Source organism: Zosterops lateralis, assembly GCF_965231275.1.
Source record: "Zosterops lateralis genome assembly, chromosome: 2".
Lineage (NCBI taxonomy): Eukaryota > Metazoa > Chordata > Aves > Passeriformes > Zosteropidae > Zosterops > Zosterops lateralis.
The window spans coordinates 104,356,849-104,383,652 of record NC_139763.1 but is presented as its reverse complement, the minus strand read 5'-3'; the positions used below and the strand labels follow the sequence as shown (position 1 = coordinate 104,383,652).

Here is a 26,804-nt window from a genome sequence, read left to right as displayed (position 1 = left end):
CTTGTTCTGAACAGCATGCCCAATTTCAACTTCCAATTTAGCGGAGTACTGTGATTTAGTGTCTGTCTTATCTATTCCTGTTTTCAAAGCCAATTTTCTGATTGCTATTGACTGCCAAAGAAACCAACAGGGAAGGACTGCAGGACTTACTTTCATCATCTGAATCGAATCCAAAGAGCGTCTGACACTTCTTTTGTGCAAGGTGAGCCTCAAGTGCTTCTGAATTACAGTAGATGGTCAAGCAGTTGCCACATCTAAATCTTTCTGTTGATTTGCTACAGATTTTGTCTTGTTCGGAATAAGCATCTACTTCATCAGTCAAAATTTTTCTCCGTTTTGGCATGCTAATGTAACGTTCATCAAGGTAACTGGGAGGCAATGGCCTGACGTAGGGTTTTGTTAAGATGACACCGTATGAAGTAGTCTCTGTTGTCTGATTTGGTTTAGAAGGTACTTGTGAGGCCACAGGAGCATTATTTTGTGGTGCATCGTGACAATTCTGCAAAACCGGTAACACTGACCCATTTTCTGTCCTTGTTTCATCTGCTACTCTGTCCAAAGGTATCTGGGCTGCCTTGGATGATGTCTGATCTGGGTCACTGTGCCCATTGACCAGTTGGTCACTAACAACATTACAGTTTTCAGGATTTGGCTGTAACACAGGTGTCTTTTGGTCTATCAAACTTAAAACTGGAGCACTACCCTCAGATGAGTTTTCGTTTCCATTGTGAATAACATTATTTGCTTTTTTCTCCACACTTTGAATATATGTCTTTGGTTCTGCAGAATCCTTCCTTGACTTCCAGGTTGGAATTGGTAAATCTACAGTTTCTTTTTCGTTAACGGATTCGTCATTGTCTCGGTAACTACAAGGTTCTGAAGGATCATCTGAAGAATCTTTTTCACTTGCATCTTCTGAACATTTTGGGGTTTTATTTAAATAATGCTGAGCCTCGTGTTCATACAGCAAAGGGAGCTCCTCAAATAGCTCACAGCAGTTTGAGAAATTGCACTGAGCTTTAAACACACTGTGACTTTTTGTATGTTCTGCAAGCTCAGTCGACAGTTTAAACCTCTGATTACAATTAAAGTGTAAACAAAAGTAAACATTTGGATACACGTGTCTCTTCAGGTGGTCTACAAAATGTTGGGAATCAGCAAATTTCCTCTGGCAGAAGCGACATTTTCCTTTATTCCATTTCATTATATGCTGCTGCACCTTCAGATCAGTTGGATGAGTTTTTCTGGCATGTTTGTTGAGGAATCTTATTTTTTTAAACACTCTAGCACAACCATTAGCAGGGCACTTAAAGGTTCCTTCCTCATCCAAAGCATCAATGTCTTTTTGAGGGCAAAACACTCCATTCACTTTATGCAGAACAGGTGACTCTTTACTGGAGCTCTCATCATCTTCAGGCAAACTCTCTGTACTTAAAATATCAGGAACATTATTAAAACAGCTGTCACTACTGTTTTCAGTAGCATCATCCTGGTCACTTAGATGGTTTTCCACTGCATCTAAAACCTGTTCTGCATTCTCAACCTCCGCTTGGACCTGATCAGAACTCGGAGCTACTGTAGCCTCTGGTTCATTATCTTTGGAACCCTCAGAATTCCCATTTTCAAGAGACACAGAAACACCAGAACATTGCACTTCATGAAGAGCAGGAGGCTCCTGACCAGCCTCAAGAGCTGCAGCAAGATGTTGCCTTTCTATCTTCCTGACATGATTCCTTAAGTGCTTCAGCATGAGCCCTTTCTGCCTGAACTTCCTGGTACAAAGTACACAGGAGAAGCTGCCCTTTTTTTGGTGAGCTTGTGCGTGTTTCACTATGTGATCCCCAAGGAACTCCTTGTTACAGATCACACAGCGGTGCCTTAGTTCAGTCTGATCCAACGTTTTGGATGCCTCAAGAGCTTGGTGGTTCTTTCTGGCATTCCCTTTGGAGCGGGCTCCAGAGCAGTTTCCAGGGTCAAGCTCCCCATTGCTGACATCTGTTAAACAGCCACGTTCCTCACCCAGAGCCTTGTACTCTGCTGTTTTCTCTGTGTTTGCAGGAGAGTTTTCCAGTGTACTTTCACTCAAGCCATCCAAGGCTTTATCCCCCAACAGAGCTAAACAATTCTGCTTGATCATCAAGAAATTCCAGAACTCTGGGTCGAAAAACAATCCTTTCTTCAGGATGGGCAGCAGCTCGAACCGCACACGGTTCTGAACAGAACTAGTGCACTCATTGTACTCTTCGTCTGCACATTTATACAAGTGTTCAACAGTGTAGTAAGATTCCAAGGTGCGCTCCAGGAAAAAGATGGAGAGAGCACAAATTCTGAGGATCTCCAAGTCATTTGGCAGAAAATGAGCGATTGCTTTATAAATAAGACTTTTCATGTTGGGATCTTCACGGAGGTCCAGCTGTAGGGCACATCCACATATCTCAACACAGATCTGAAGGCCATCTTCACCAACCTGCAGGCAGGAAATCATAGTGTGCATAAACCATGCCCAAACATCCCATGTATTTATATTCACCTACTGCAAAACAGGAGCTTGGAAAGCATCCTGCTACTGAACTTCATCCAAGGGCATGAACATTTTTAAATATTGCTCAAACAAGGCTGTAGGTGCAGATACAAAAATGGTTTGCACTGAAAGCTGTACAGCTACAAAGCTGCAGCTCTGCCCCATGCAGTTCTGAAGTTAAAGACAATTATTTGGGGATATAAACCAAAACTGCAAGAGACTATACCTGATCTATCAGTATCTTCTGCCTGACCCTTCATTGCCTAGGCTGTTTCACCCTGTAATTGGACAGTTCCTCTATATTTTGGCCATTCTAACTTTTTCAGCTTGAATTACATAAAAACCATGGTAATTTTGCTCACAGTTTTCAACAACCAGCAGGAGAACCTTAACAACCCATGGCCAAGAATTCTAAAAAGCTTCATTTTCCAAAACTGATGACACAGTCTTCCAATGAGCAGAACTCCTATTCCACACTTCAAGCTGGGGGCCCTGTCATGAACATGGAACTCAGAGGAATGATCAGAAATGCACTGCCCAACAGGCAGCAAATTAAAGTCAAAAGAGGCATGGGAAATTCAGAAGTAATTAATACCTCCTATATTTGGGGGTTTAACAAATACAGTCAATGCTTCATAAGTAGGGGGTTATTAAAAAAATAAAACTATTCAGATGCAAATAGAATAATATCACCACAAGCATTTTAGAATACTTACCCTGGAACAGCAGCAAATTATTGCATTTAGATCTGACAAAATAATTCAGAATTCACTTAGGGCATAAAATAAGGAGCTCTGTTAGGTCAATGATAAATAACATTTGTTGGGAAACAACTCAGAGGCCTGTGTGCAAAACATTGCACGTGACATCTTTTGCAGATGAGGCAGAACAAGACTGAGATCTGAAGCCTGAAATACAGCACAATTTTCTGAAGCAAAATAATGTCTTCTCCTGTATTATTCTGCCTTTTTCTTTATGTTAAATTAAGTAATTTTTTCCAGATTTGTTTTGAATCGGTAAAAGGATTTGGAATTTAACAAGGATGAAGAGTACATAGAATTACATAGACCCTATTTCCTTAAGAGGTCAGGCTGAAAAAACCCAGAACCCAACCAATAAATCATTCACATTTATTCCATGGACTTATTCCTCAAACTTGCTGCAGAAACAGAAAAACTCAGAATTCAGTTTAAAAAAATTTAAAATCTTAAACCCACACAAGCAATCATAATATTGAAACCCATTCTGGAACCTGACAGAATTTTAAAGATAATATTGTGTCCTCCCCTAACCCCTCTTTTTAAACTTTCCACCAAAAGTGGTGATTACACAACACAAACATCACTTCTCTTTACTTTAACTGGTTACCAAAAGAATTGTGGATGAGGTAAAAATAAACAGAACTTACTTCATCCTTAATGACTTTCATGAAAGGGAAAATTACTCTGACATTTGTAGCAATCCTTAGAAGCTGGTAGCACTGGTCCACAAATACTTGTTTTGATGGGTTCGATTTGAGCTGAAGTTTACTCCAAATGAAGATCAGGTCCCTATTAGGTAGAGAATAAAATACTCCAATTACACTGAGTTTTAGAACTTTCTCACTAAGCACAATGCATTAGTAAAGACAATTATTTGCATATTCTGTGACTAAAATCATATTCGAGGGTGTAATACTGATCTAATTAACACCACAACCGCACGCAACGGAAAATGCAACTTAATTACTTTGTTAAAGCATTCAGGGTATCTCCTATCACCAGCCAATTAAATATTCAACAAAACATTCATGTATTCAGCTCAGTTTCAGAGAAGTGCTCAATAAAATCAGATGGAACAGCACCTAGCCCTCAACACCACAGGCAATAAACATCTGTGTGCTCTTGGGATTAAGTCACTCCCAGTACAAGGATGAAGAGTCCTTCAGGAAAAAAAGCTTTTGAATGTGAAAAGTGGAAGCAGCATAGAAAGCTCCTGATGTGGCAGGAAATAGTGATGTCCTCCAGTTATGACAGCACAATTTTCTGCCTAAAGCAGTTACACCAAAGTTTCAGGCTCTACAGCTATCCTACATCTCCATGATCTGCAGCCAAATAACATTCCCGCCTGAGAAAAGGAAATGTAAAAACAGATTAGTGCTAAACTCTTCGCAAGTGATGTGTTAGCCTATAAAATAGAGTTAACTGAAGTTTACAGCATAAAAGTTCAGTGCACTTTAATTCAGACACTTAGGAAGGCAACTGGGCTAACTTCTAGTCACAAGAAGATTTGCCAGCACAACAATCTCCCTCAGGGGTAGCTCTAGTTAGAAATCCCACCACAACGTTACAATGAAAGTAGGACCCATTGGCTTTCATTTTCTGAAGGAAGACACTTTTCTAGTCCAGCAGCCTCCTCCCTCAGAAAACAAACCTGGTTACCGGTAAAATATTTGGCTGATTTCCAGAGTCAGACAAACCTTTTGAGATTGAGCTTCTCTTAGTGAGCTCAGAGCCTGAATGAAGGGAAGTGACAGAAATGCCTATGAAAAAAACAACTTGACTTTTAAGTTCAGGACAGCTCTAGAATTCTGCTTGACATTGAGACCTTGATTTCTTTCATTCAGAACCCAAGTGAACCATAGGTGAAAGAAAGATCAAGCTTATGGGGAAAACTGAAAAGGGAGACCTATAAGCAGCTCTACACACAAAAAAAATTAGTCTTTCTGGTTTTCTAAAGATACAAACTGCTCACCTCTGCCTTTACCAGGCTGGAAACCTGAATTCTACATATTTGCAAACTTCATATGCAAGTTTGAAATTAGGGTCTTCATGCACTAAACCATTCTTAGCAACTCAGCAGAAGTCTCAACCTGAAGTACAGAAGTAAGAACTGAGTATTTTTGCTGTTATATGTTACAATTCAAAAATCCACCTCATTCTCTGTTTTTCCTCACACCATTTCAGAGTGAGCCATTTCAATACTAATCCCAGAGAACATGAGAAAAATCAAATTATTCTTCTAAGAGATTAGTGGTTAAAGGGGCTTGCTGTGTGTTCTGACAAGTGCTAGGCTGGTGCAAGGAAGGAGCTGAAAAGAGAAAGCAGAAAACTGGAAGTAGAAGGAAGAGCTGCACAGGTGAAGAACAAGGTGTTACCCACCATTTACCTAAACCCTGCATGAATCAGTATTTTAGTACTTTAGTTTTATTTTCCTATGTCAATACAATGGCTTCTCCTTTTCAAGTACCTTTCTGACTTTGTTGGGACAATTTAAATTGTTATTGGAGATCACAGAACTCGGCACCTCTTTACCGGAGGAAACCATGCATTCCAGCCTCTTGACTACCTCCGAAATACCAAAACCACACTGTGCCTCCACCAGCAACATGAAACAATGGTTAAACCCTCCCTAACTTAGGTGGATCTAAACCCTTTGCTACTCTTATTAAGTGGAGAACACACTTTGCCAAAAGACTGATCAAACCTGTGGTAAAAATTCTTTGACTTACTTAACTTACTGCCTAGGAATCACCTGAAAAGAGCCAAAATAGCATTTAAAAATCATCTGTCAGAGAAGGAAAGCCATCTGTGCCTGCTCCATCAAAATACTGTGTGTCTTCCTGAAGAGACAACACTTGGATAGAAAGTATTATGAATTGATTTCTTACCAGTATTTTGCACAAAAATATTTATAGTATGACCAAGCACAGCTTGCTTGATAATTTCATTTCAGAAAAATAATTTCTTCATCTGAATCTAGAATTCATTCTTAACATCAGAGAAAATTTGAGTTTTGTGTCCAAGCTGCTTAAAATGATTCTTCCTCCAAGATGACAGCTAATGGTTCTAGCTTGAAGAGTTCATATAAGTTGTAGCAAATATCTGCTATTTACAGCTTTCTAATCTGTTTCATTGTTTTATCTTGGCTTGTAATGTAAGCAGCCAGATCTCTGTTAGTTCTGCAAGGCCCTCAGTTCCAGACAAGGTGAGATGATTTATACTGTGCTGGAGACATTAAAATCATCCCTGGGGAAAAAACAGACTCTGTAGGTTAATTTAACCTGGCTCCTACTTCTTCAAAAAGTTGGATTACTGTATAGTCATGCCTTCACAAGCTTTGCTGCATCTTCATGATCTATTAAGTATTACACAGAGTTCTTGCTGGGAACACAATTGTTAAGGCCCAGCATCTGTGAAGAATCAAACATCTGTTTGAGCTGCACAGACATAACTGCTCTGAACTCTCTTCCAAAGATCCTCAAGTTCTATATTCTGGATAAATTAAAATACTGAGAGATGCCAAGACTATTTCCCAAAAAACAAGGTATCAAACAGTACTTGAGCCTCTACAGGAATTTCATCTTTGACATCTGCTTTGCCAGAACGCAGAGAACGTAAAAAGAGATAGACCTTGCCCTGAACAGCAATTTCAAAAATGGATGATGCAAAACTCAATGATCAGCTGGATAACAGCAAGGTCAACATGTTACTATTGCAAAAGGAGTTTTAATGACAGTATTAAAAATGCATCTCTTCCAAGTCTGAATGCCCCAAACAGAAAGCATTAATCCATGGAGGTTACACCTGTAATTTCCTAGTAAGAAATAGGGAGATGCAGCTTTTGGGAGGAATCAGCAAAGATGGATTCAATTCCCACTGAGCTCACACAAACTCTACCTTTTTGGTTGAACTCATCTTTCCTATAGGGACAGCCCTATCCATCTTTTCCTGGACAGACTAAATGAAAAATGCCAGTAGCTATTGCCAACACATAAATGGATGTCATTATCATAATCCCAATGGTTTTGATTGAGCAATGACTCACCCAACAGCCCAGTAGTCAAGGAAAAATATTAATATCCAACCAAACATTATCATATCTAACTTGCATTAATTTCTCAAGACAACAAAGCTCTTTGTTTTCCTGGAATCTTGGAACACAGAAATCCAAGGTAGCTCCTGAACTCAAAATTAGTTAGACAGATGGATAATTTGATCTCTACCAAATCCTTGCTAGGATGTTTTGCTTTAACTACATAAAGAAAGAAAGCATTTTTTAGCAAGGAATGTAGATGTTCCTTTAGGTACAGAAATTATACAGGCTCAATAGGATTATATTCCTTAGCCATGTTTCATTCCTCAGAACGATGAAATTCATTGACAACGCTCTAAAAACACTTCTTAGCCCTAAAAACAAGTCCAGGTATCAAGATAATTGAATGTGTATGAAGACATTTGCAATGTTTTTCAAAGAACCTCATCTCTGTCCATGACATCCAAGTTTCCATAATTAACAGCACACTTCCAGCACCATACATTCTCTTTTTAGGCACATTGGTGACACACTACACTTACAGAGCAAAATATCTACATGACTAAAGCTTACAGACTGCATTTTGCTAATAATAAATGCTACATTTCTAGGTAAGGTATGTAAAGGTCCACTTTTCTGTTACTTTGAAACAGTAAATAAGAGTTATAAACCATTAGGCTACCCTGTATATGACTGTGTGTAAAAGGGCAAAGAGGCACAACAGAAGCACCAGGAACATTTTAAAATCATTTTTATCTGGTATTTTTAAATTAGGTGAGTTTCATTTTGGCAATAAGCATGTACTTTCTGCTCAGCTGCTTCCCCAGAAATAAAGTATTTACCATATACAATACATGTCCCCATTTTGGAGCTGTGGGACTAGGAAGGATTCACAAAGCTGTAAGGCTAAGGTAGTCTTCCCTTCTTTTTCAGTGTTGCAGATGATCTCAATTCCACTCTTGCAATCAGTCCTCAACAAGTGCTATACAATTAAAATAAAATCGATTTAGATCAATTTGCTGACATGAAATCAAAACCATCAGACCTCGATCTACTAAAAAACTTCAGGAATTGCTATTAACACAGGAAGGATGTCTTTGGAATGGCTTTTGTGTACATTTATAAGCAAAGATTTTGGAGGTATTTCAAGTTCTTTCATATTTCTTAGAGTAGTGACCATCAGAATAACTGTCTGAGAAATTAAAATATTACACAAAAGCACTTCTTTGCTTCTTCTTACCACCTTTTGATGGCTTGTTCTTAGAACAAGGTTAAGAAAAGCACTGTTACATACTAAGTGCTATCAGTGATAAAATAGGGCCACATTCAGCTCAAGTGTCATTTTACACATTGGGGCATCATTATAAAACTTAAAACTATATAATGTATGATTAACATCAATTAAGCTCAATAGTCAATACACTGAAGTTACAAAACACTTAGGGAATATATCTACAAGAATACTTGATCAAAAAACTGCATTTAGGTCAACAAGATCTGTAGGCACTTCACATTCAACTTTTCCCAGTTTAAGCCAGCACTAAGTTTAGCACCACCAGTGTGGCTGTCTGATTTTATCACATTTGGTTCCACAAAATCAGAGTTCCACATGCTCCTCTTGACAACTTGTACACAGCAAGTATAAAGCACCACTTCATTTTAAAAAAAGAAATGTATACTGACAAACAATACCTCCTGGAATAGCTGATCTTCTAATGGTGACATATAAAGACAGGTGAAAAGAGCTTGATGGAAATACAGATCTTTACTGATATCTGGATGATTTATGCAAGATTTGATAAGAGCCATTGCCTCAGGGATGCGTTCACAGGCAATAAGGTATCTGGCACGGAGTTCAAAGAACAGTGGATTTTCAGAGCTTAAATATTTGTTAACTGCACAGAAAAGAAAGATTTAAAGGTAATTAGAATATGAAGTCCAAACAACAAATATATCTAAAAGTAATGTTGTTTTTAATAACAAATTATACTAAGGAAAAATAAAGGCTCCACTAAAAAAGTCTATCAAATATTAAATTAAATAGCATAAAAAAATCTGTCCTTCTGCTTGGAAACAAATTGTTATTTCTCTTAAACCAGTAACCTAATTCAGTATTTTGTTTCTAACAAGTTAACACAAGGTGCTGCAAAAGGATTGGTAAAATTTATATTAGATGTGAGCATTTTAAAGAAAGAAAATTCCCTCCTTTCTCAGCAATGGAATCCATGTGACTGTCAGAAGTACAGGATTGACATCACTTCCTAAGCTGTAATTATAAATATTTATAAAAAGCTCAAGATACTCATTATCCATTAAAATGTAAGTCCCCAAAGTGGTGAAAAAAGTTAACTACAATTCACGTGCTATTGCCTTAAGAAGTTTTGAATGACTTGATTTTGCTTGCTTGGAAAACCTATCTTCCTCTAAAAGCGCTACTGGGCACAACTCCTATCTAAAAACCTTTAAATTCTGGCTTCTAATTTCTGGAAATTTGTTTTTCAGCTCTAAAAGATAATCTTAACACTAATACTTGAATGAAATAATTTCACGTGAGGTACTGAAAATACTCAACATCGAAGCAACCGGAAATTCAGAAATACCTAGAAGACATGCTTTGCATCTTTATTATAAATGATCACACAGATTGTAGTATTTCTTTGGATTAAAAGTCAAAATATCACTCAAGGCTACAACTGTAGTATTTTAGTGTTTCATGTTTTAAAGAAAGAATGAGATTGTCAATTTAAAGTCAGTGAAAGCTTAAAGTTCCTCTTTTAGAAGGAACCTGTATTAATTACAAGCAACTTAAAGTGATACTTAAGAAATGGTTACTAAAACCCACAATCTGAACAAAGATTTTTTTTCTCCCCCAAAATGAAGAGATCACTAGTACAGTAAGCTTTCAGTTAAAGCTTTTTTTTTTTTAAGAATTGAAATCATTCCTTACACTCAAACCCAAGACTTCTCAAGACTTCTCTATCTTTATTTTTATGCAAGCTAGCAGTGTTCCATGCTAATGAACATTTAAGCAGTATTACTCAAAGAAGGCATTACTCAAAGACATTAAGGTGTCAGGTTTCAATTTGATTTGTTAACAGATGCACTATAAGAAAGAAACATCCCATTCCCACTATCCATTAGCACTTTTGAGAACAAACTCAGAAAACAAGAGGACTAAAAGGAAAGCCAGTGTCTAATGGTGGTGATGAACTGCAAGAAAAATCATTATATTGAAAAGTTCTTAGAATAAAGGCCTCTCCTTTTCTGAATTACCACCCTTAGGATAATAAACCACACCCTCTGTTCTGTATGCAAGCATTACCTAATAGATTACTGAAAAATAAGACTGGAAATACTCAGCTTTGGTAAGTGCTAAAGGTAAGGAAATGCTGCCCATCTAACAAGTGGCTGTAACATCCTTTTTCCTTAAAGGAGGGAGAACTGCACTCCACAGCACAGCTCAGTTTATTCTATCATTCCCACTCAGTGTGGGGAACTCTCAGGTCCCTTCTGCTCAGAAAAGACTGACAGCCTCCTGTCCCAGGGAAGGGCATACCCTACACCACTGCCAGCAGGAGCTCCCAAGGATGGGGGCTCCCACAGCCTCCTCTGTTTTCAAAGGGTTTCACTGATGCTGCTGGCAGGGCAGTGCTCCCTCCCTGTCCTGCAATGTCCTATTTTCCCAGGGCAGCACACAGAGCTCTTCTAACCCCACAAGCCAAAGACAACTGCCAGCTACAGCAGCGTTGGGCCAAGCCTGTGATCCACTAAGAAACAACATTTACCGAGGCAGTGATGCTTTGCTTTAGAGCAACAGACATCCACCACCACCTCAGAAACTCATTTAACTGCTCCATTTGACTCTGTCATGCTCTCTTCTAGCTGCTCACCTTATTCTCCCTAGTCCACTACAAGTTGATTGTTCCTATGTTTCAATCCCACTATTTTTTTTTTCAACTCAATGAGTGCTTTGTCTTACAGCCATCTCCAAAGAGATTGTGACATCTCAAAGGTTACTACAGCTCATGCAAAGACAGACACAGAGAGGTCTGTCTTGGCTTAAGCTTCTCCATGGAGTTAATTAATCCAGGACAGGATTATGTAGTTCACACAAACTGATTTTTGCAAGGAGTAGTTTGGTGATTCAGCAATAATAGGCAGTTTTTCTATTTAAAATAACCCCTGAGGGAGCTACATGGCCAAGTTTCAAAATAAACACTAAATACTGCTAGCCTATAAGGCAATGTTTGCTTTGTGTAAGACTACACAAGAATCACATTTTAGAGGAAGTGAGAGGAAGAAAACTACATTCAAAATATAGTTGTCTAAAATAAAATATTTGTCAGCACAGATGAGAGTGTCAAGGGGATATCAGAAGATAAAAGGAGAGAAAATCTCCCAGCAGAGGGGAAGGAGATGCAGCCTGAAACAAAAGGACCAAAGTGCTTATCTAGTGACAACAGGTCTCATTCCTGCTCTGCCAAGTTAAAAACAAACATTGTCAAACTATTACCCATCACAGAGAGGATTCATGACAATCAAGAGAATCATTATGGCAATGGACTGAAGTAATTCTTTGCTGGAGAGATGGAGATTGAGACTTAATTCCACATCATAATCACCAAAATCATGTGATGCAGAACAAAACAAGGTTCATCTTGGTTTTCATTTCAGTAAGCATTTGACCAGAACTTTATGAGACATCTAATAAAAATCATGGGTAAATCTGTTGCTCAAGCAGTTGCTTCACAAAAGAGAACAACAAAGGCATAATCACATTAATTTGGTATCCAAACCCTTGTTCTGGTTAAGGAGGCAGCTCACTGAGCTGTCCTGACTTGAGTGCTCCTCCTCCCTCTCAATGAACACACTGTCACAAACACAGTGATGAGTTTGTATCAGGCACTGCCCCATAATAACTAGAGAAGAACTGGCACTTTCCATCACTATCAAATAACTTTTAAGAGCTCCTCTGTGAACACTGTTGCTTAATATGTTAGTAAAAAATTCACTGTAGCTTGGGTATTTTTCCTCTTAGGACCCTTCATTAACATTCCAGTGATTTTGTTCCCATGCACTGCATCTTTCCCAGCCCCAGGAATTACAGATCCATAAACAGAAAGCAGCTGCCACAGGTAGCCATGGGCATCACTGGAAACAGAACTAAGAAAAGCCACAAGACCAAGTATTTACAACTGAAGACAATAATTAAATGAGTCAGAGTGCCAAGAGACAAATACACATCAGATCCTCTCCAATTATTTTCAGGAGTCTAACTGAAGTAAAGTTGATCTCTATGCTTGAACTGTACACTTAGATTTGGGAAATCCACCCTAAGAATTTTATAAACTACTCTATATCTGCCTCTGCCTGACCAATCTGATCTCTACATTATAAAAGCAGAATTAAATTAGAAAAGAAATTCAGTTTTCTTTCAAACAAAAAAAGGGATCAGCACATTTTACTACAAAAAAGTAGTTAAAACACTGTGCAATGCCAGCTGATAGCACCTGACCTCATATATTTTAAGAAAGCATAACTGAACACATTTTTCAGTACTCTAGAAAATTACTGTGATAAATGAAGTACCTAATTCCTGTGACACAGGCTTTCCTTTAAGAATTGCTTGTAATACTGGATCTTCCCATGGTCCACCATCTCGAATGATTCGAGTCACTAGTTCCAGGTTCAGATTCCTGTATTTATTTAGAAGGTTCTGACATTCCTAAGTGTAAAAAGAGAAACAATTAGAAAGAATAAAAAGATGTTTTCTAAAAATAGTTAGGTTATCCCAAAGATACAAACCAAGAAACCCATGTATGGCTGAGTATTTCCTCAGTCAGTAATTTGAGCTACTAAGTCTTTCCTTGACCATAGAGAAGGCCCTAAAGCAACAAGTTTAGATGTTATCTAAAAACAGCAATAGAGAACTGCTGAAGGTCAAATTCATGGCTTCTCCAGTCCTCAGAAAGAGCCTTCCATTTGTCTAACAATGCAAAACAAACTTGGATTGGACATATTGCTGGCACACACTGAGACAAGTCTTCACCTCATGGCAGCCTGCACAGATTGAGACATGTTGAGCTGAATTTGTGATTTCTGAGGAAAAAACTCAATTAAGCCATGAGTCACCAGCCCTGAAGCAATCATTTTTCTCCAGATTTCTACGTAACAGGAATTATGTTTGCCTGTAATATCATAGAATGCTTTAGCCAGCCATGATTTTCACATGTCAAGTTCCCTCTCATCCCTGCACTTTATTTGCTGTAAAAGTGTCAACAACACCATTAATCAACAGAAAAATTTAGTAATGAGAAAGTTATCTAATATTGAAACAAAAAATGCAGCAGAAGAATGGCTTCCATCCACATACAATTACATGCTTTTCACTGCCAGTTTCATTACACAACTGATACAGAAACAGTGCTGGCATATTAATTTGTAGAAGCAGTAATGAACAGGTATTAACATAAAAATAGCAAAGGAAGAGCTTTTTCTCAAAATGCAGTTCCATGAGCAGTATTAATAGAGACATAACCCTGCTTTTCATCCTTCTCATCCTTGCTTTCCCTACAAAGTTTCCTTCCTAAAAATCCGTTCAGGTATTAAAAAAACCCCAAACTTGAAGTCCCACACTTACCTGACAAAACAAGTTTTTAATCCAGGGTCATTTATCTTATACAGGTGTGCATAGACATAGAAAACTCTGTCCCAATCTACCCAAGGACAGAACAATTTAAACTCTCCATGTTTATGCTGACTTGAAGACTTCATTAAGATGAAGCTTCAGTTTGAAATTTACTGTTTAAAACCAGAGGGAAAACATGAGATTTTATGTCATGAACAGAATAACATTAAGCTCTAAATAGACATAAACAAGCAGAGTTTCTTTCACTATAATGGCACGTTTCCTTCAGGTCATATATTCACAAAAACTGCCTTTACATGTACTGAAACAGTATTAAAAGTTTATATGAAAGTAGGCAACACTACCTGGATTGAACCTAAAATATCTTTCAAAGGATCTTCATAGAACTCATCCTTTCCAAAGAACAGCAGCAATTCAAAAAAACTCCTAAAAAACAGAAACAGTGACACATCAAACTAAAAACACTGATTCAAAAAATGAAACTACTTTAAGTCTCTTACTTTTCACAGCACTCAAACCAAAATTAGGAATTCTGTGAATTCTAGACTTGTGTCCATGTGGAATCACTCAAAGGTTTTACAGTGGCCAAACAATTCATGTTTTCAAGTGCTTTCTACAAACACACTTTATTTCATTTCAGCTGTCTTGCCATAACTGAAGTCTCTCCATGAAGACGTTGCTTTAAATGTATTAATTATTTTATCTTTAAAAAAAAAAGCTTTTGAAGGTTGTTTAGAAAGGGACAGTTTTTGTGCAAATATGCAAACAAAACTACGTTCACCTTCTGTGTGGCATACAAATTCATACAACTTGAATTTTACCACCACCAAGTTTTTTAGGCAGATCAGGTCTCTGTCCAGCAAGATGAATTCACAAGTGTTACCCTAAAAAGAGGTGGCATAAATGGGTGAAGAAAGGACTAACACCTTCAACAGCTGCTTAGATTCAAACTGATTGGTGGCCTCCATGGTTTTTATCATCTTCAAATACTGATCAAGCATTTTATTTCTTTTAAGTCCTGTTCCAGAATCAGAGAGGTTGGTAAAAAGCAGTTTTCCAGATCTCTTTTCAATTCAGGTTTTCATTTATAAAAGCCTCCTTCCAGACAATGCAGTTGAGTCAATTCAATTAAAAACTTGGCAGTCAGAGGAGCTCCTGGATCTGCAGTGCAACTGTTACTGCTCTGCCTGAAGATTCTGAGAAATTTCATTTCTACTTGGAAAAAGTACCAGGCAGGCATTGCACTAATGAGCTGCAATTGCTGATTGAGAAAGTCAAGAGCAGCAGATTCTTGACTCTCAGAGGGACAAGCAGGACTTCAAAAACTATTGTGCAAATTAAAGGCTTTTTTTTCCTCCTCAGGAACACTTTAAGGAATACAATGCATTAAAAAAGTCTTAATACTCACAGACAAATTTAAGTTTCTATAGGAATAATAGAAAAGTACCATAAAATTAGATTTCCAATAGATTATGCTGAAGTTTTTTTTTTTTTCTAACCAATGTTTAACTATGCCAAAAACAGGCTTAGAGAAATAGATACAAACTTATTACGTTCAGTGACAGAATTTCTCCCAAGGCTAGGTCTTTGAATCTCAATTCAAATATGCAATGGAAAAACAATCCCTACCCAAATAAGTACTTGGTTCTGAAAAAACATTATCTCATTTCATGTTAAACAAAATTTTGCAGGATACTTGACTCTCAGGAAAGGTCAGCCATGAGTCATCTGGCAAGCAACCAAACTGGAACTTAAATAATAAGACAAAACTAGTTAGAGCAAGTGATGCATGCATGCCTGCATTTAAATTTGCTTTGACTGATTTAAAAAGAATAGGATCTTGCAAAAAAAAAATAAAATCTGGAAATCAACAGTGAACAAGTGTAAACTATGATTTTCTGCTTTATCAATGCACCTGCTCACAGTCTAATAAAGGAACCCATCATAATATTTTTTATTTCCTCATCACCAGTCTCCAGTTAAAATTACTACAGTCAGTTCCAACTTTGTTTATCTCAAAACTGTCTGCAGCACTGCATACCCACATTTAGAGCCATCTAGATTGATCACATCATTGCTTTGGCATTAGAAGATTGCCTAAAATCATCAGTGTGGCACCATTATAAAACCCCTTGATATTAATGCAGATGCTGCTTCATTTGATAGGAATAGCAAGAAGATTATTAAGTATAGGAAATAAAGCAGTTGCTCCTGTTAAGAGTTTATTGTCTGGTTACCAAGGCAATCTTACTCAAAGATGACAATACAGTCAGGCAGAGTTTTGCTCTCCAAGAACTAAGATCTAATATGCACTGAATTTTCAAAAGAGATTCGAGCCAGGTTGCCCAGGTAACTGCAGCTACTAAGCCCTGGGATCCCTTTATATCACATCACATGCAAAACTGTGCCAGCCAGGCAGAAGAATAAATAATCTGACATCCTGGAATGGAAGCAAATCTCATGGAGTAAACCCAGTCTCAAAAATCCAAATAGACAAGGGTGACAGGAACTCAGTGACCAATTTACTTCTCAATTATCTCAATTACCAAAAAATACCTGAATTTCCACCTTTTTACCTCCCAAGCTTTGCCATTTAAAAGTACATATAAACATGGTTTGAACTTTGAGGTTTTTTTCCTTAAAACTAGTTAAAAAACCCACAGCAACAGATGTCACCATGTTTTGATGTAGCTTTGAAAACTGTGGTCTTATGATGCCATAAATAGTCCTCTGTCAAATAGTTTCACACACACAAAACAGGAAATGTCCACAGTGAAGCTTCACCAACATTTCAAGACAGCATTTATTTTTCCTTATGTACCTACTACCCTGACACTTCTAGTCCTCATGTGAGAAAATGACCAATGCATCAAGAAAATTGAAATTGGAGCAAAATTTATGACACAACCTCCTGCAATTATTGAAGCTGAATGTGACTCTGGGTCAGTTAACAGAATGACAAGTAATTCTCACAAGCATTTTGATGACTCAAACATAAAAATCCACACAATTTTAAAGTAACTGATTTCTTTCTTAAGAAATTTATCCTAAGAAGTACTTAGCTTATTACATCACTAGAAGTACAGAAGGAAAAATTTGAGATAAATGATTTAGAATTATCTACTGGCAAAGGCTGGTCTTCAAATACTCCAAAATAAGGTTATGATGATCATTTATTTCTTAGATTATTCATTTTGCCAGACATCCCTTATGACAAAACAGCCACAGCCAACTGGAATATTTAACAAAGATACAAAAAAGATGAAACTAAAATAACTTCTTGGTTCTGTGTAGCCACACCACCTGTAAAGCCCCTCTTGGGAGCTCTGAGGATCTGAAAGCCCTTTGCTGTGCTGTTGTAAAGAAGGAATAATAAAAATGAAGAAGTACTCACAGAGCAAGGCTGCTCAGCACATACTGCACGTGCTCACATTCGGCCGGGAAGGACACGCAGGCAGAGGTGAAGCAGCACAGCGCCGTCTGCAGCACCTGCAGCTGAGGCAAGGGCACCTGCCATCTCCCAGCATAGTCTTCCACAACCTAGGGAAAAACATGGAAACATGGGTTATTATCCAAGACACTCTCCTTGGGCAGAAAGAGGAAGCTGTTAACGCTGTACCTGCTTTAGCTCCCCTCAGGAGCAGAGTTTGTAACCTAAAAATTCGACTGTTTTCTGGCTTATATCTGGATCTATATCATGAAAGGAGCGTCACAAGGGACCTTCAGCTATTCTTCTCAGAGGATAAGACAGGAAATACTTTCTTCCTATGCTGTACCACAGTAGACATTGCACTCTGCATTTAAACAAAAGTTTTTATTTTGCAAGGGGATGCAAATTAGAGGGCCTGTAACAACATCCAGACGTTCTAGTCTAAAACCTTTCCAAGAGGGGAAAGAGTAACCTGCACTCTTCCAGCCTTTATGTCAGCTGAGTCACAAACATTCCACTCTTCCTTATCTGATCTAATGAGTAAATTTGGCTTTATTTAGACATAGGATGAATCTAAAGCAATCTAAGCAGCTGAGATGGATTCATACTTTATATGTAGATTCTAAATTTTCCAAACTCATTTTAATAATTAGTTTGAAAAACTTGGCTCAATGCAGCAATAATCTAGGTCAACTGAAGAAGACTTAGCAGACTTGTAGATAAATACTCTTCCTCTTAAGAAGACTAAACATTTCATAAGATAGCCCTGCCCCACAGATCTATTAAAAGTTCCCTGAAATAGTTTTAGCCAAGTTCCTTTTATAGAAAACCACAAAAGCCTTAGAAAAACAAAGTAGACAGAAAGAAAACATCCTTTAGAGGTGTGAGCCTCCAAAAGGTCAAACAAAGGTGGAAATAAAGCATCACCTCCCACCAGGATGTTTCACAATGCTTGCACCTGATGGGCACAGTACAGATGTGTTCATAAATGATTTCAAGCAACAAAACAACATTTTGTGTCCTACTGCAGAGCCCTCATTGCACCTCCAGCACTCACCTGTACACAGTGTAAGCTCTATTGGAAATTAATGGGCAGGGAACATCCCCTCCCCAAAAAACGCCACCAGTCCCAGTCTGCACCAGCTCCTCTGCCACATAAACACCAGAGTCAGCAGAGAAAGGAACACAACAGCAACACCACCTTGACCTGGCAGCTGGTCTGCAACTCAAATATACCAAAACAGATTCACAGCAACAGTCCCCCCAGCCCAAACTGTTCAGGAAAAACAGGAATAGCAAACTTTTTCCTCAATGTAGATAACCTGAAACCATGAAATCATCAGTTGCAGGGAAAGAAGTCTAACTGGTCGATTCTCAGAAGACTTACAACAATCAGGAAAAGATGGGGGTGTGGAGAGTGTGCGGACAAAAAGCTAAACTAAGTATAAAATAAATTCCAAACCACACTTCACACACATTCTATACAGAAGGAGGGGCAGGGAATACTGTATACTTCAATGTGTTTTTAAGTAGTCTCATGGAGTAACTTTTTCTGTAATAGAAACCAAGCTCTTTTTTTTGTGCAAAATACTCAAGATGCCATGATTTGAAACAGGACTGCAAAGCAGAACATAAGTTAAAGTTTATCAGCACATTTGGAACAGGCACACTAATTTCAATATAATGAAGTCAGACAAAAAAAAAAAAAAAAAAAAAAAAAAAAAAAAAAAAAAAAGAGCATGACATTGCCAAAGCACAGTGGCCTGTTCCTTGTCTAATTCACAGGAGAGAAAACTAGAAGGGAAGCAACCTTTTTTTATGTGACTTTCTGCAATGGTTGGTTTCAAAGTCTCAGTTAGGGTGCAATTTTTAGTATCCTTAAAGCACCATCACCCCCCAGTCTGTGTGTACCTGCCATTGCTCACAACCCTGAAGAGACTGGGCCTTTTTGCTTTCCCTCTCTCATTCAGAGCAGAAAAAGGTAATGAAAGAGGGAAGCACCTCCCTGACACCAAACTCCCCATTCAGCTCCACCTTCTCCCACACCAATACAGTACTTCCCCTCCTTTAACAGGTTTTAATAATTCAGAGAAAATCCAAGACTCAGATGTGTCCCATTGAAACAAAATCAAGACCAGACTCATCAAAAATTTCTGAGCACACAGCTAAGGCAGCTAACCCCCAAAACAACAAGATAGTAATTAAAAACCTGGACTAGTGAAACAGCAGCTTTTCTTGGAATATTACATTTTAACTGATTAATTATACACATATATTTTAAGTTATTAGTATTATTTTATCACATAATATTTTAAGTGATTAAATATGCACATATAAAGTGGCTATATTTCAAAGACTTAAGAGAAACAGCATTGCAAATAATTAGATTTGCAAATACACAAGACAAAAACCCCAAATGTTTTATGCAGTGCTAGGCCAGAAGTTGCTACAGCTTTTCCTATTCCTCCACACAACAAAAAAAGAAAATACAAATCCCACTAATTTGAAAAGTTTTTCATTTCTAGGATTTCAAACAAAGTTACTCTCATAGCTTCTTGTGAGATTTAACAGTAAAGTCACCACAGGATTAAAACCACAGCAATTCTGTGAATTTTTCTCTTTAGAGTTTTCAGACACAGAAAGCTTCTTGGCAAGTATAATGGCTGCCATTCATTATAATAAACATATAATAAACATTCATTATAATAAACATACGTAAGGGTTGTCACACAAGAGGACAACTCCAAAAAGGGCAAGCTTAGAAAAACCAAGCTTTCCTGAAAATTAAAAGCCATCATTAAAAGCAACACCTACCACGGTTGCCTGATCAGCAGAAATACCAGAGCAGCTCAGATACCAAAGTTCAGCTCTAGAACTTGAGTAATACTACATCTACTCTTCCTGGAAACATCACAAGAAATAATCACAGCTTTTTAACTGTCTTTTGAACCTGTTCAGTGGAGGAAGAGCATTTTGTTTTGTTTCTATATACAAACAAAGCCAACCATGTCTCTACAAATAAAGATTTTACCATCCAAATAGAGAGTAGGAAAAGCCTTATGATTTTAGGGTAATATGAAATATTGCTTAAAACATAAAATCTTAAAATGGCTTTATACTAAAATATGTAAGCAGTGGCTGCAATTCACATGTGAATATTACATAAGGAGTAACCAAACAATCACACTTCTGGCAAAAGAAAACACATCACCCAGCAACAGAATGAGGCATCCTACGAGACAAGTTTCTACCCTTAAAGCTAATGCTTCCCCCCTACTCTAAATCACCAAAATCTCATCCATCTCCTCAGCCTCCTTGAGGCAAGAACTATTCCCAGGACCAGGCACCATTTGCCCACTACAGTTAGCAAGCCAAAAAGTCATGTATGTTTATAGTCTGTCACTTGCTCAACAGTGAAAACTATACACTAATTCTAAAAAAAGCATTTGGGGCTGATTAGAGCACTGTAGTAAGTGTTCCTATGTCTGATTTATGGCTGAGAGATAAATATATATACAGAAAAGTAGAAAGATTCCTCCTCATCTTTTGATTAGTACCTTATCCCCCAAACGAAGGTCAACTCACAAAAGGAATTGTTTTGCTCACATATCAAAGTGAGAACTGCCCATCTTGTGAACGCACAAATACTCACATCTCCATCACTGGTAACAAGTAAACACAATTTATTAGGTGTATCAGTGAAGAATTGCAATTATTTCCTCACTTCATCTAAACAAAAGGACATAACTTTTGGATTTTTGTGTTACCTCCTGCACGAAGTGTTGCCTCCTCTAACTTGAACAAGCCCATGCAGCAAAGCCTGTATCAAACAGACACAGGCATCTCTCAATGGAGATCCTTCCTTTAGTTATAAAAACCTGCTACTTCTTTCCAAATTATAATCCTGATACATTTTTCCAAGGAAAATCACGAGCTTGTTTCCATACAAAATCTACACTTAATAAAAAGGCATTAAAACCTGGAGAAGTAGCAATACCAGGAAGTTTGAAAGTGTCAAAGAGGAAAGTTTCAGAGAAGTAAAAAGATGTTACTTTCAAGATGAAGAAAAGTCCACAATGTGTTGCACAAATGTTTCTTTTGGAACATAGTAACTCCTTAATCTCACTTGTAAAACATAATGCTCATTTCCCAGGGTACAGCTAAAAGGCCAGCAGGCACAAAAGCTGATGAGAACCACCCAGAGTATGTGAATAAGAAAAGATTTTATGATGTTAATGACAAGAGCACTGAAGACTGGAAGCCTGGAGGAGTCAATCCTCAGATAAAGAGGCTGCGTATCAACTGCTATTGTGAATTCTCCTGAACTGACAGAGCAGCCAAGTGCACTTCACCCATCGCAGCTCAGTTTGGCATGAGAGACCCTTATCAGTTTTCCCATCAAGTGTCAGAGGAAGGAGTGACAACACCTAACCCAGGACCCTTCTGCACACACAGGTAAATCCTCACCACAATTGGAAGCTCACCTGGGCATCCAACTTGGCAATGAACACCACGTGGGTTTGTCACATCTATTTCACAAGGACTCCCTTTTAAACATGAATTCACTTGAATCTCAAGCAGACAACACTAAACTACCAATAAATAAACTGAACACGCTGGTTTCCACCAGTCCCACAAGAAAAAAACACCACGACGTGTTAATTTTTAAATTTAAATTGTTTCAAGTAGCTGTGGTACTCTGAAAATTAATTACTGGAATGTATGATTGGCCCTTTGCAAGCTTTCATGTAACAAGCAGTATCAATATTCAAAAACATGAAAAAGTCAAATGCAACTTAGAATGGTGCTCTTAAAATTTGAGCCATTAACAAGGATAAAGCATATTTGTCCAGGAAGGTACAAAAACCCCAAAACATCAACACCACAAATTATTACACGAGCAAATAGGTGGTGAAAAATTACAGATTCTGCCTTTTCAGAGAAATAGGCTTCAAGGATGTTAAAGAAATCACTTTTCACTCCTAGTATTCATGTGAGCAAGACTTGTGTAGCTGAGCCTTAAAATGGAGTATGTAGATCAAATCTGGATCCCAAAGGTCCAGAATTTGATAAAATAAAGGTCTGGCATAACCTAAAGGTTTGGGGAGGTTTTCTTTCAGTTGTTTTGGTTTTGTTTGTTTGTTTCTAAATATAAAAACAACCACTATTGATCTGAAGTCCAGAGTAATTGACAAAAGCAAATACTTGCAAATTGAGGCCAAAAGATGTGACATGATATTAACCCAAAGTCAGAAGAACAAACATCTACAGTTGTATATTATTTTACTTCAATCACCACAAAGCAAGACAAACATTTGAGTCACACACCCCTCCCTGCCTTTTTTTGCCTGCTAAAATAAATCCAGGAAACACTATCTTCTCTGGTGTGTTACTATATTTTACTACTTAACCTTTTTATAAGCCCAAGAATTGTTTTTCCACCAATTAACGTAAGCAAAGGAGGTAACCTTTCTTTCAGGAGTGGGATCACCCTGGAAGACTGTAAGCTGATGCCACAGGAAGAACAGATCAAGGAGTGTTTACCCCTCACAGCATCACCTTGTTACTTGAGATGAACTCACCTGGTGTTTATTCCAGTCAGTACCAACAACAGAAAACAACATCTAGTACAGTTTGGCAGCCCTGAGGACAAGTACAGAAATGCTGGAAGCAACTTGCAATATTTCGATACTATTTAAGGTTATGAGAAAATATCTCAAAAAAGAAATTAATTTCTTTTCCCAGTTAATAAAACTGTACCCACTTCCAGTGCAATGAAGGAAGCTACGTCCATTTTCCAGCTTGCCATTTAAGTTTGTTTTTAAGCTAAGTAAAATCGGAAATTCATCCTTCCAACTACAAAAGTATTCCCTTTAACTGTCATACCAAAAAAGGCACCATCCCTGCCCTTCACCATTTGTATTTCAGTCTCATGAGGACCTCTCAATGGCTACAGTTCCTGAGAAACCTCATGAAAGAAATTCTGTGTACAAACACTGAAACTCCTCCAAATATTTAGGCTGAGGGAGTTTCTTCTCGGTGCCACCTTGCAAATGTCTTTAACTTACAAAGTAGTTACAGATGCACTGCTCTTTTGCCTGCCAAAGCTGGGAACAGCAGATTTGCTTTTCCCAACATCCAAGTGGGTTTGGAACTCCACAAATAAGAAGAAAAGCCACATCAGCAAACTGTAGAAAGTAACACAGAAACAGCTGGTGAGATGCATAAGCTGGGCACTTGACTCATCTTCCAACTGTCTTTTTTCCCTTTCAGCCACAGAAAGCCGTGCGTTGCCCATGTCATTAATCTCAAATAACATTCCAAAAAAGTGTTTTATTCCATTTTGCCTTGAAGGATTCAGGCTGTAACGACTCTCCATGACCACAAACACCTACAAGACACAGATCCCAAAATTACAAATGGGCTTCAAGATGCCACATTCCAACTGCATCTCGTATCACTAAACTGTGATTACCCACAAATTTATGGAAAATGCTCTCATAATCCTGACATCTCATCTTTTTTAACTGGTACTTACTCGATCCAAAAGTGAAGTTGAGCTACAATACTCCAGGCCTCAAGAGAACTGAATCTGGCTGTTTATAGCAGCTTTGTTACCTTTCTAACATTATTCAAGGATGAAAAATGTGTACACCAGTGCATTTCAAGCTATAAGCCAGTCTCTTAAAGATCAGTGGGATTTTCTGAGCACAGAAACAAATCTACAGACTGAAAAAGGCTTTATTTACACCTTGCTTCATTTCTCCTGTAGTTCTTATTGAAAGATGCTCACAGACTTCATCAGTTTAACTACAAGCCATCTAAACAACACTATTTACAGGTGACAGCAAGCTTCAGCACCATGTCTGAAGCACAGCCAGGCGTTTTGATAGGTTGTTATTCTGAAAATAACAATGTTTCTTTTGGGGAGTCCAAACTCACTGCACCATCACTAAGCAACTATTTCTACAACTGCTCTTCCACTTCCAACGCAAAACCAGGAGCACAGGAGGCAAACTGGGACATTCAGAAGGGCTAAATGAGTGTTAAGACAAGCAAAACTGTGTTTTCAGTGCAAAGTGGAGTGAGGTGGAAGGGCTCAGTCTGCACAGCAGCCAAATCTATCCTTCAGAAGATCTGGATAGAAAAGTATAAACATAAATTACACATGTAATTACACAGTGTCAGTCCCATGAGGGAAAAGAAGCTCATGTGGAGCACATACAACTTCATTTGTTACCAATCCATAAATGTCACACAGCTACAGGCTTTTCACACCAGCACACCCCTTAGGATCTTGTGTTTGTGTAGTTAAATCAGTAGAAAAACCCATTACTAAAAAACACGGTTAAACAAAACACTGATTACCTTGAGTGGGCATATGACTGCTGCTCACACCAGGCCAAATTTACACAAAACAAGAAGAAAAAAAGAAACCCTGGGGACAAACTGTTAATATATTAACTTACTCTCATCAGGATTATTTAAACTGTGCATTGTTAAAACGGAAGTTCAAGAGAAAAGGAGCAGAGCTCTTTACTCAGAAAGCACTGGCTGCTTTTCTGGAGAGTTCATCAACTCAAAGTAGGGGAGAGGGTTTGGCAATCTCCCAACACAAAAAAAGCCCTGCAGGAGAAGTCAACACTAGAGATCTAACACATAAAATACTTGTGATACAACTATTCCACAGGAAAACTCTTCCCCTTCTCTTGTCCTCTTCTGTTTCCTACTAACCCATACCTTTCCCTGGGACTGACATTAGTACATGGAGTTACCACCTTGTCTGCACTTCCTCAACACAATAAATTCAACATACAGTAAGCACAGGGAGAAAAATTTAAGATAAAATCCTCAGCATTGAGCAAAAGTAAATGTCTTTCCAAGCAGCCAACATAATCAAATATGGTTGTCATTCCTTACAGTTGTAGAAAATGCCAGACTTTCAAAAACAGTTGCTTCTCCTTTTACTGGCTCTGCAATTTTTTGAGAGATCATGAAAAAGAAAAAAATACGAATGGATCAAGAGTCCCAAAAAGCAACCTACGGATTTAGTGAGTAGAATGTCCCCCGAGATGATTGTAAGCACACAGAACAGCAAATAATATTTCAAACAGGATGTTTCACTGAACGATGAAACAGGAACAAAGTGACAACATGGCAGCACATTTCTTCAGATAGCAGAAGACAACCGTAGTGGTGAGGTAAGCCAGAAAGTTGATAAAATGAAGCAATTCCATATAAAGTGACCTCTGGGCTGTGTTTGGAGAAGCAGAAAGTGGCGTGGCTGGAATACACCAGAGCAACTGATGTTCCATCCACACCTGCTGGTGAAAGCGACCAGGAGAAGCAACCTGTTGGTGCTTGTTACTTTGCAGGGCACACCTAAAGGGCTCGCGAGGAGCACAAGGATTTCGGGCCCGCACCAAGAAAACGCTGCTTTTCAAAGGACAAAACCCTAAAAATGATAAAACACCCCGGTCTAATCCGGCCAGCGAGGCGAGAGCTGCTCCCGAGGCCCTTCTCGCCTCTCTCTGCCTCCCTGGGCCGGGCAGGCGGGGCCCCCGGGACGGCTCTGCCCGCAGCACCGGCAGCTCCACGCGTGTCCCCGCGGCCGCCCCCGGCCCTCCCTGCCCGCTCCCGCTCCGGCCCCGCGCCGGGAGCCGCCTTCCCGTCCCTTCCCTTTCCCTCCCTCCCTCCCCTCCCCGCCGGGAGCCTCCCTGCTCGGCCCGGCCCCAGCTACCCCGGGCGGCGCCCCGCTCCTCCTGGCCCGGCCCGGCCCGGCTCCTCCGCCGCTGCCCCCGGCGCTGCCCCCGGCGCGGCGCTCACCTGGCAGAAGCGGTGGCAGTAGTACTGGCTGCGGAGGAGAGCGGGCAGCCCGGCCGGGAGCCCCGGCGCGGCCAGCGCCTCCAGCTCCTCGCTGAGCCGCTCCGACTCCTGGTCGCTCTCGTCTTCCGCCATGGCGGCCCCGCCGCCCCGCGCGTACCGAGCGCCCCCGCCCCGCCGCGCCGGAAAGGCCGCCCCCGCTGCGCCGCCCGGCGTCCGGCCACGCCCCCGCCGCGCCGCGCTCCCATTGGCCGGGTCGCCCCGCTCATCAACGCGCCGCTCGCCGCTGGCTCCGCCCCTTCGCGGGAGCGCGCTGCGATTGGTGAAAAAGTCTCGTCGTTACTTCAGTCCCGCCTTTCCATTGGCTGTTCGCCCCGTCTGTCACGCCCCTCTCCGCCGCCGCCTGCCCGAGCTCCCGTCCGCTGCGCGCCGCTGCCCGTGCACTGATTGGCCGGCGCTCGCCTCTATCAGCGCTACCACCCCCGTTCCCCATTTTCAATTGGGCACAAGCCACGCCCATCTCCCTGGCGAACCAATCGGCGAGTGACTTCCGGCGGCGGGGGCGGGCCGGCGGAGTGGGCGTGGCC

At 39.5% G+C, this 26,804-nt stretch overlaps 1 protein-coding gene across 1 annotated transcript in view; it reads right to left on the bottom strand.

The window, feature by feature from the left end:
- Positions 1-26,379, bottom strand: part of ZNF654 (zinc finger protein 654) — a 30,351-nt gene extending 3,972 nt beyond the window's left edge. The window contains exons 1-8 of the mRNA XM_083855918.1: positions 26,221-26,379; positions 17,359-17,504; positions 14,309-14,390; positions 12,905-13,040; positions 9,008-9,210; positions 8,158-8,297; positions 3,930-4,071; positions 151-2,467 (exon numbers count right to left, since the gene is read on the bottom strand). Of these exons, the coding sequence (XP_083712044.1) occupies positions 151-2,467; positions 3,930-4,071; positions 8,158-8,297; positions 9,008-9,210; positions 12,905-13,040; positions 14,309-14,390; positions 17,359-17,504; positions 26,221-26,352 (3,298 nt within the window). The 5' untranslated portion in view covers positions 26,353-26,379. The remainder of the gene's footprint in view (positions 1-150; positions 2,468-3,929; positions 4,072-8,157; positions 8,298-9,007; positions 9,211-12,904; positions 13,041-14,308; positions 14,391-17,358; positions 17,505-26,220) is intronic.
- Between the last annotated feature and the right edge of the window lie 425 nt (positions 26,380-26,804).